The 10428-nt window shown below is 50.1% G+C and overlaps 1 protein-coding gene and 1 long non-coding RNA gene across 3 annotated transcripts in view; one reads left to right on the top strand and one right to left on the bottom strand.

The window, feature by feature from the left end:
- Positions 1–2666: 2666 nt before the first annotated feature.
- LOC116216527 (uncharacterized) lies at positions 2667–9572 on the bottom strand. Its single transcript, XR_004159435.2, has 2 exons — positions 8904–9572; positions 2667–8815 (listed from the first exon to the last, which is right to left on the bottom strand). It is a non-coding gene; the product is annotated as an uncharacterized LOC116216527 (long non-coding RNA).
- A 67-nt stretch (positions 9573–9639) lies between these two features.
- The window catches only part of RSBN1L (round spermatid basic protein 1 like), a 44797-nt gene continuing 44008 nt past the window's right edge, over positions 9640–10428 (top strand). For both annotated transcript variants that reach the window (XM_085216701.1, XM_085216694.1), the window contains exon 1: positions 9640–10302. In XM_085216701.1, coding sequence (XP_085072827.1) covers positions 9732–10302 — 571 coding nt within the window. In that variant the 5' untranslated portion in view covers positions 9640–9731. The remainder of the gene's footprint in view (positions 10303–10428) is intronic.

Genomic DNA, 10428 nt, shown 5'->3' with positions numbered 1-10428 from the left:
AAAGCCTCATTGGCCCGCTGCTCCCATCCAGCAATGGGAACTCCTGAGGGCTGGTGTCCCTGCAGGCTTAGTTGGGAACAGGTCTCGATCTGTTATGCAGCTGTATATCTTGGCTCTCTTTTCCACAGACCGCTGCAGCATAGTGCATCCCTATGAAATACTTACTGTGGTGACGCCAAGTCAAGAAATCAGGTTTTGCATTTTGGCTTAAATCCTGCAAGCAGTTGTGTGAGTAACTTGGGCATGTAGGCAGCCACAGGGAGCTCAGTGCCGGGCTGTTGAGCAGAGTGTGCAGGCTCATGTTTGCGCTCTGGGGCTCTGCTAAGGGCAGCAGTCAGTGCTGTGCTGGGGATTTCAGCTGAGGAGGTGGACATTTCCTACGCTTCCCACTTTGAGCAACACAGATATAGTCCTCTGGATGGACCTGTTGGAATGTGCTCAGAGGATGGCTGCAAAAATGATCCAAGGGATGGAACGCCTCCCCTGTGAGGACAGTCTGAGAGAGCTGGGGCTGTTCAGCCTGGAGAAGAGAAGGTTCTGGGGAGACCTGAGAGCAGTCTTTCAGTATCTGGAGGGGGGCTGTAAGGAGGAAGGGGACAGATTCTTCAGCAGGGTCTGTTGCGATAGGACAAGGGGAAGTGGTTTCAAACTAAACCAGGAAATTTAGACTGCATGTAAGGAAGCAGTTTTTTACAGTAAGGGTGGTGGATGCCCCATCTCTGGAGATACTCAAAGCCAGGCTAGATGGGGCTCTGAGCACCTGCTCTAGCAGTAGGTGTCCCTGCTCATTGCAGGGGGGGGTGGACTAGAGGACCTTTAAAGGTCCCTTCCAGCTCAGATAGTTATACTGTTCTAAGCATATCATAGCTGAGATTGCACAGAGGACTGGGCTTTCCAGTCAAGTGAAGAGCTGCACTGTTCCGAGAGCGTGCTATGGTTATAACACAGAGCACCAAGGGCAGCATGCTGGATGTGCCACGGGCCAGCAGAGGAGAGCTGTGCTGCAGGACTGTGCCTATCTGCATGTGTTCTATCTCCAGCCTAATGGCAAAAGGAAAAAATCAGCTTTGTTAATCCGAAATTAAATCTTCAGCTACACTTATTTATTTATTTTTTTTAATCAGCTCTTTCTGTCTTGCTATTCGTGTTTTTTTCTTGCTGATCACTGCCTTGCTGCATCTCTGGAATAGTTTTGTGGTTTGCTGAGAATGCTGTGCTGAATGCAACTGGATGATATCACTTAGATGGTGTGATACCAGTGCTGCCCAGCACACTTCTCTTTGGAATTTCACCCCTGCTAAAGGTCTGTCTTTCATGCCCTGACGACCGTTAAGTGAGAGAAGGTTGGAGCTGGTAGAGCCAATTCTATATGCTGCTGTGATACCTGAATACCACTGAACCCACCAGTTGAAGGCTGGGAATTAGACATAATATTAAAATAAAATAGTTCAGTATTTTACACAACACAGTTCAGAAACTGCAATAGCCTGTGAGCTTTGCTAAGTAATGTGGGGTTACATTTCCAGTTGGTGTGAACAGCCCGCACCACTGGGGTGGTTTTGGGGAAGCACATGTACTGTGATTTTGTAACAAGTTAATCAGGTGGTGACTCATAGCCCCGTCCTGGGGTGAGCAGAGAGCAATCTGTGAGCCCTGCAGGAGTGGGGCTGCCTGGTGGGACCTCATCCAAAAGATGGAGGTAACGCATCCCGATCTCTGCCTGGTGCAGAGTGAGGTGGGTGCAGCAGGAGGAACAGGGAGCTGGTGCTGGCTCAGGAGGGAGATGGTGGTGGCTGAATGGCAGCGGGCACAGGGAGGGAGCTGCCAGTGCCTGCGGGTGCTGGAAAACCCAAATGAACTTGCTGAGCAGGTTCCCAGCTCAGAGAGCTCCTGGGAGGGCAGGAGAGGTGTGGTTAGGCAGCAGGGGTGCAGCACAGGGAAGTCTCTGCTGTTAAACAAATTGCTGGGGTTTGAGTTTTTATAAAATTCACGTGCAGGGATGGGCGTTTCTGTGTCTGAACAGGTCCTGGAGAGATCACTGCCCAGGTGGGAGAGAAACTGGTGGTGGCAGCCAGCAAGGATGCTGCTTTGGGACGTCCTGGGGAGGTGGGGAGACCAGGGATGAGCCCAGAAGCAGTGATTGGCACAGTTTAGATTTTCAGACCTTTAAGTGTCACCTGAACAGTGGCAATTTGAAGTCGTTTCTGTGCAGTGAATGTATATTTATCTGAACGTCTGCAAATGTGCACTGCGCTGATAAGAAGGAAGCAGTACAAGCAATGATTTTGATCATGTAAATCAGCTGTTATTGTACTGAGACTAGTGCAACAGCTAGCAGTTCTCAGCAGTGCTGCTGGCTGGCTCTTTCCCCTTCTGTGTCCTTAGACAGCAAATAAATACAAGTTTGGAGAGGCTGAAAAGAACACTGAAGTGGTAGACTTTTTTTTTTTTTTTAATCTACCCCATAGAACTGTAGGTAAATGAGCACTTCACATTTTGGATACTGCATGCTATCCAAGCTGGCCCTGAGTTTAACTCCGTTACTCATTTATTTTTCCTGTTCAGTTTTTCAGTTTAGGGGAACTGAGTCCCACTTGGTTTGGGGCTCCCTTGGTGCACAAAATAGCTTTTTGTTTTTGTTTTTAACTTTTCTAATTAAAAACCAATGAAGGAATTAGGACTTTATTGGAGCTCAAGCAATGCCTGTCTTCTCTTGGTTGCACCAAGCATGGGGCTCTTCTCCAGCTCCGCCTGGTAGGTGGGCTTGCAGCAGGCTTTGCCTCCTGCAGGGAATGCTGCTAAGAAGCAGTTCTCTTCCTGAGCTTGTCAGAGCACCCAGGCTGTGCGAAGTGTTGTTGCAAATCTCTGTGCTTTGTGTTCTAACTCAGGGCTCCTCTGCATCACTTGTGGCAGTGGGTCAGCCCTGGAGCACCATCTGTCCCCACCCATGAAACCCACAGGAGTTCTTGCAGAACAGCTCATTGTGTTGCTGCGCCTACCTCAGTACTTGAAGCAATGAAACACATCCTCACTCTGCTAGAGAGCAGAACACGTGAAACAGTAACCCCAGAGAACAGCACTCTGTGTGGCTTCATGGCATCTCGCAGCGAACCTCCGTTACGATATTCAAAGGGTGAGCTGGGGCCTATTTTTAGCTCCGTGATACTCGTGTATCAAGTAACACCTTCCCAGTATCTCTTCTTCCTGTGATGAAGCTCCATTTTCTCCATGAAAGATGGTCTGGCTGCTTTCTGGCCCAGCAGCCCTGCTGACTCCTGCCCCAGCGCTCGCTGCAGGCTGGGGCTGCCCATGGTGTGTGCAGCATTCCTGCCTCCAAGCAGGGCAGGACTGTGCGTGTCTCAGCACACTGCCACTGCAGTGTGATGTCAGCAAGGTGGGGAGGAGTTGGGTTCTTGCCTGTGTTCAGGATCCAGGTGTGGTCGTTCTGTGTTAGGCTCGCTTTAACATCGTTCATCCCATCATGACTGGATCCCGAAACCCTTCCATGCCACCCAAGATGTACATTTAAATGCTTTGGGTGTCCTTATTTCGTGTAAGTATATTCTAATGAGATGTAATTGCAGTATCTTCCCCCTACCCAGCCCTCGTTTGAGGACTTTTCTACTTGCATGGTCTAGAAACTTCAGGCACAACAATCTGGTTACATCAGTACAACAGAGACAACCCAAGGATTCTCACAGCAGATTTGTCCTCCCTGCAGCACTTACTCTGAACGAGCTGCTTCCTGCAGTCACTGCGGCCATTGGCCCAAGAAGCTCCAATGGGAGCACGACCTGTGGGAAGACATAAAGCTCTTTATTGTATAGCTTTCCACATAGCTACTGTTCTTTGTACGAGTGGGAAACTGAGGTGAACGGTGAAAGATGAACTGCCTTCAGGCTGTGCAGTGCTGGGATTTTACCCCTCAGTGCTACCTGGCCTGGCCTGCAGTTACCCTTTCCTCCTTGTTCAGCTGCTTCGTACAACCGAGTATATGGGCACAGTGAGTGTTGCTTCTGTATAGAAGAAAAAATTATTACAACATTTGGGGGAAAAAAAAAACTAAACAAACAAAAAGAGAGACAATGTTGCTCGATTTACTTAGATAAAAACTACAGCTTTTTTCTCCAGGACAGAAACAGCGGCAAAAGGCGGAGATAAAGCATTAAGGCCTGAGCTGGGAAAGCCCAGTAACCTCAATTCAGCCCAATAAATGAATTCCAAGGTTTTATGAGAGGAGAACAGCAAGAGCTTCTCTCCAGGGAGTTCCGGATGGGGATGACAAGGCACATTAATGCCTTGGATTTCCGAGCTCTGTACAATCTCTGCAACTAAAATAATGAAACTTCTTACTGTCTAGGCATTTTCTGTATGAAGTTTCCTTCTGCTTGCTGATAGTTACCCACAGCTGCTGGGCCGTACTTTATTCACTTCAGGGTATGTGGAGCACTTAAAAGAAAAGGTGTTCCCCAGCTTTCTGATAGAACCTTTCAGATATAACTTGATTTTGCTTAATGCTGTCAGAGACCAAATAAACCACCTCTCTAGATGGATGTAGTCTTTGTCTTGATCACACTACCACTAAAACAGGTTTGTTGGGAATCGTTTGTAAATGGGCAGTAATTGGAACCACTCTTACTCCTCTGCCCATGACATAGTGCAGGCATGTGCTGGAGGTTACGTGGAGCTCCCACTGAATGCAGCTGCTGCAGAGATTGAATTTGATATGAAGTGTGTAAGTTCCTCCAAGTGTAATGCTTCCTATTTATTTCCATGGAAACTACAGTGGATACAAAGAGCTCAATAACACTATTCAATAGAGCAAATTCTCAGCTACAAACACTATTTTTTCAACGGTCACCACCATTAGCAATACACTTTCATCATCGATGAGCAACAGCCTGCACCAGCAGAGGTGCCCACTATAATTGTCACCACTGCTGAAATACACCACTCACTGTGCTCACATCCACTCTAACTGGAGAACGTTGGTCTCCACAAACATTCAGCAAGTGTTGATGAATGTCAGACTGCAATTTTTTCCGCATGGAGGAATTCAGCTCCTCACCTTTGTTTCATACACACTTCTATCTCAGATGCCATTCTGTCATTCTGCCCTTCTGCTGCCATTTGCCACACGGCAACAAAATGTGATGTGATATTGGCAGGAAGGTTCAACCTCTACTGCCATACCACCAACATCCGCCCCTGATGTCATGGACCAACATAAGAAAATGGGGAGGCATTACTTTCAGAGCAACCCTCGTATACATGCCTTTCTATATACATAGGTATATGTATTTTTTGTAATGTCTGTATTATAATTGAACAAAGAACTTTGTTTACATGCAAAAAAGTGTATCTGCTGTTACAGATATCTTGATATCTTTATTGCAGTTACAACGGCCTTTGAAAGCCCATAAGATATTCCTTCATCCTTCAGTTACAGCCTAATCTAGCTTTATTGATCAATTTTCCTCATCTTTGAAAAAGTCTTGGTATTTTCACTTCAGTAAAGCAACCAATGAATCGATTGAAGGACATGCTGATATAAGGGTATTGGTAAAAATGAGATTTACAATACTATTCACTATTGCTGTTGTGTTGTGAAGCCCGCAGTTCTTCTGCTGCAAGGCTCCTGTAGAACAGACAAGCTGGTATTGAAGGAACGATGAGCTATGTGGCTATTTTAAGTCCAGGCAGATAGAGTTCAGCTTATTTGTTCCTGGAAACGTGGCTACAGCAGCTCCCTGTCCTGGAGAGCAAATACGGAGCCCTCTGTCACACTCAGAGCTGAAACTCCAGTCACTGACAGGCAGCTGTGTTTGCAGAAAACTCATTTCTAAGTGAATATTTGCTGGAAAAAACAAATGAGTAGGACTTCTGTTTCCCCTTCCCTTCCTAAATGAAGGGAAGTAGAGTTTTGCTTCACTTGCATCCTTTTTCATACTGATGTTTCTGTCATTAATTACACTTTTTTAAAATGAAAATTCCTGGGGACCCCTTAAATAGCCTTCATTATTTTGTGTCCTTTGAAGACACCAGCAAAACAAATTGTCTTTTCAATTGCAGGAAGGTATTATTTGAAACTGTGTAGGTCAGTGCTTCCCAAGTTTGCCCCATTGCTCCATGCTTCAGAAAAGAACTACAGGAGCTAAGTGAGAAAGAGCAAGCCGTCACACAGCGTTAAGAGCTGACTGGCAGTAAGATGGTGTTTGGAAAAGCATTAAATGATGTGATTATTTCTGGTCCTCTCTGCAGCGTAAGCTCCTCCCTTCTGTGGGATTGATGGATTCTGAGTGTTGGCAGATGAACGCTGTAATAAAAGGCATTCCTGGCCCTGGCTGTCTGCCCTGCTCCAAATGTCTGACCCTGAGCAGCCAGAAAAGGGACAAGTTCCTCAGCTGCTTCTGAGAGGAAAGGCCGTGGGGAAACTTCCACTCCTTCTGGCCTGTTGTGAAGGACGTGAGAGCACAGCACGGGGTGGGAACTCTTCGAGTGCTGCACGAGGCTCGTGCTGTCAGCAGCTGCCACTCCAGGGCCGCGCCAGTCCCGGCTGTCCCATCCAGTTCAATTGTTTGGGTGCTAATTGCAAAGTGCTTGGATGTGCCACTGGTTGTTCTGAAAACTGTGGCTATAGAAAACAATGCTTTTCTGGTCTTCTAAAGTTAATGACACTGTGACATGACGTAAGCACATTCTCTACGCACAAGAAGGCTCATTTTCCCCTCGATTTCCCAAGGTGAACAGATTGGCTTTTAATGAATTGCAAGAAAAAAAAGTAATAGCAGCAATAATTGCATTTTGCTTATTTTGTAGACAAAAACAACAACAACAAAAAAAAACATAAAAAAACCAGTATAAAGATGCCTAAGTGTTATCAAATGTTTTCAATTTACTCTTGGCACACTTATTTCCACGCTTGAGCTAAAAACTGAATGGACGCCAAACCAAGAGAATGGGTGCATGGAAACCAAGCTGGTGGGGCTGTCAAGAACTGAAATAACGTTTCAGAAAGCGGTATTTTTATTTGGAGACATCAACAAGGTTCTGTTGCATTGCTCTGGTCAGCAGCAAAGAGTATAAAGCCAAAAGCATTTGATCCGTCTGTGTGCAGCACTTAGGTGCAACAAGATGGTGTATTTAAACAAGTGTTTTGATTAATAATCCATTACATTCGCTTTTGATACTTCATAATTATTTTCATTAAAGTGGCAACACGTTTGTAGTAAGCAGTACTCTGCCAAGCTTATCCTTAATGTGTGTTGGACACTGAACTGATACACATCTGGCATTTTTTCTGTTATGGTTTTGCCTCTTTTCTTTTTTATGGTCTTGAAAATGATCACAGATGTCCCTCGTGCACACAGAATGATAGAGAGAAGCACGTCGATCTAGTTTCCACAATCCATTTAAAGTCTTCTGGAAAAACTCAGCTCCTATTGTCTGCGCACTGTGGGTTCCGTATCCTGCTGCAGCCACGCAGATGAGTGATTCCCACAGAGGCTCTCAAGCTCGTAAATCTCAGAGCAGCCACTGCAGGGTGAGGGCTGCCACACAGCCACTGCTGTACCACTCTGTTACAGTCTGGTTTAGGGCAACATTTTTCACAGAATCATAGGAGTTGGGAGGGAGTTCTGCAGATCTTCTAGTCCAGCTCCTGCTACAGCAGGCTGCCTACAGCAGGTTACGCAGGAAAGCGGTTGGGTGGGTTTTGAGTGTCCTCAACCTCTCCGGGCAGCTCCCAGCATCCTGTCCTCCTCGCAGTAAGGTTCTTCCTTACGCTTGTATGGAACTTCCTACGTTCCAGTTTGTGTCCACTGCACTGTTGTTGGGCAGCTGAAAAGAATCTGGCCCCATCCACTCAGCTCCCACCCTTTAGATATCTATAAACAGTGATGAAATCACCAGCTTTCTCTTCTCTGGGCTGAACAGCCCCAGGTCTCTCAGCCTTTCCTCACACAAGAGGTGCTCCATGCCCCCAGCCATCTTTGCAGCCCTGTGCTGGACTCTCTCCAGCAGCTCCCTGTCTTTCTTGAACTGAGGAGCCCAGAACTGGACAGTGCCTAATGTTTTACTATAAACACATTTATTCTGCTGTTTCTTCTTTACATTGGAATGAATCTGTGATTCTAAACAGGTACTTATGCAAGATGCGCTCTTTCATTGCTTTGTACAGATTTTGCCTTCCCACTGTTATCAAAGTGTAGTAAAATATTGTGTGCAATACTGAAGGTAGGCCTGCCTTTTTATTGTAACACTGAAGACAACCTATTCTCAAACGGCCCGCATTTACAAAGAAAGACACATGGATATTTGATTTAAATATTTTGGGATGGATGCTCACCGTGAGGGTGGGGCAGCAATTTAATGCATTCTGTCACTCTGCAAGGGCCGAAGAAGGGCTGAGGACAACACCTATTTCACATACGCCACGCTGTAGGAGGATTGGGGGAACTTAAACACAGAGCTGGCACTGGAATTTCAGGCGTCGTATAATTTTCCTTGCTGACAAGAAGGTAGGAGATAGCAGCAGAAAGCCTCCAAACATTAGTCACGCTGCACTCCAACAAGCAACAATTACACACAATTGGGTACTACGTCACCTCGCTCTGCCATGGAAATTTCACAAGAACGAACTAATAAAAACTTGGCGTTGTGTTTACAAGCAGAACGTGCTACCAGGGAAAGCAAAGGAGACATCGCCGTACTGCCGGCTGCGCTGCCTCTGGGCCGCGGGTGTGGGGCTGGGCTTGGCAGGGAGGCTCCGGGGGCCGTGCCAGTTTCCTCTGGGCGAAAGCACGAGGGTGTCCTCCTGTTGAAGATCGAAGCCCTTGGAAGCGCTGTTCTTTTGTTCTCAACGTTCCCAAAGCTGAGAGTTTGAACAAACAGCGATATCTCACCCAAAGCAGAAGCGCGCTGAACGGACTCGACGCACCGCTGACGTGCTGCGGATAGCAGCAGGGACTTAGGGTTTTACAGCCTGCAGAGTCGCCACGAGGCACATCAACTCCTCATCTGCAGAGGAACTAAAAGGCACGGGCTGTTCTTCCTGCCTCGGGCAGGCGGTACATTTCTGCGCGGGCCACGTCTGGATGTGAGCAGTGAGGTTATCGTACAGCCCGGCAGCAGCAGCTCAAAAGGAAGCAGGAAAGAACAGCGCAACCAATCCCAAAGCCCAACTCCGGGCTTTATCCATCTTACGCAGCGAACACAAAACTCAACAAAGCGCCCCGCTCGGCAGCGGCCCGACAGACAAAGCCCGCAGCGGGAGCTGCCCTGCTCTTCCCACTGCGTCGGAAAGGAGCGTTCCCAAGGAAACTCGCCGCCACGCGCGGTCAGTTCACGCGTCGCAGCTCCTCCGCCCGACCGCGCCGGCTCCGAGGAGCGCCTCCCCGTGACGCAGTCCCTCGCGCCGGCCGCCGCCCCGCGCCACAGCCTCCGACCTGGGCTTCGGGTTGGGGTTATGGCTGGAACCGGACCCCGCCCCGCCCAGCGCCGCCCACCCTCGAGCTGCAGCGCCCGCAGCCCCCGCTCCCCAACTACGCACTCGGCCGAGCTCGCCGTCCCCAATCCCCTCAGAGCCCGCCCCTTCCCCGCCACTCCATTGGCAGATCGCGCCGTCTCTCCGGCGCCGCCTCCGCCGATTGGGCGAGGAGGGGGCGCCCCCTCGTCCCTCCCGGTTCTGTCGGTTGAAGCGAGCCGAGAGTAAATAGAAGCAGGAGCGCAAAATGGCGGAGCCGCCGAGCTCCGGTCGTGGCGCGGCGTCGCCGGAGCGAGAGCCGTTCTGCGTCAGGCCGGGCCCGGATGCGAAGGCCTCCCGCGGGTCGCAGCCAGCCTCCAAGAAGCTGAAGGGAGCCGACGAGAGGGGCCCGAAGGGCGCCAAGCGCGTCAACGGCGAAGGGGGCGGCGGCGGCGGGAGCGGCAAGCAGCAGCCGCTGCCCGCGGCGGTGCCGAGCTACGGGAACCCCGCTGCGTGGGGCTTCGCCGCGCTGCCGCCTGGGCCCTCCGTCAGCTCGGCCGGCTTTGCCTTCCCCTCGCCGCTGCCCCGGAAGCTGCTGCCGCCCGCCCTGCTGCTGCCGTCCGCCGCTTCTCCCTCCCCGTCCTGCCCGCAGCACCGCCACCACCGGCACCGCCCGGCTCCGGCCGGAGAGGCCGCCAAGCCCAAGAAGCCGAAGGAGAAGCGAGACAAGGAGAGAAGGAAGCATGGAGCGCTGCCCGCGCTCGGAGATGGCGGCGGCGGGGCCCTGAGCGCGGCGGGCCGGGAGGAGAACGGCGAGGTGAAGCTGCTGCTGCAGAAAGGTGGGCGCCGAGCCGGGAGCGGCGGCGGGGCGGGGCGCCGGGGGCAGCGCCGTACGGGGCGGGAAGCGGTGTGGTGCGGGGCGCAACGGAGGCCGCGCCGAGCAGGGGAGGGGGGGGAGCGCGGTA

The sequence above is a fragment of the Meleagris gallopavo genome, chromosome 1 (assembly GCF_905368555.1).
Source record: "Meleagris gallopavo chromosome 1, MGAL_WU_HG_1.1, whole genome shotgun sequence".
NCBI lineage: Eukaryota > Metazoa > Chordata > Aves > Galliformes > Phasianidae > Meleagris > Meleagris gallopavo.
The sequence above is the reverse complement of the archived record's forward strand: the minus strand, read 5'-3'. Positions and strand labels throughout refer to the sequence as shown.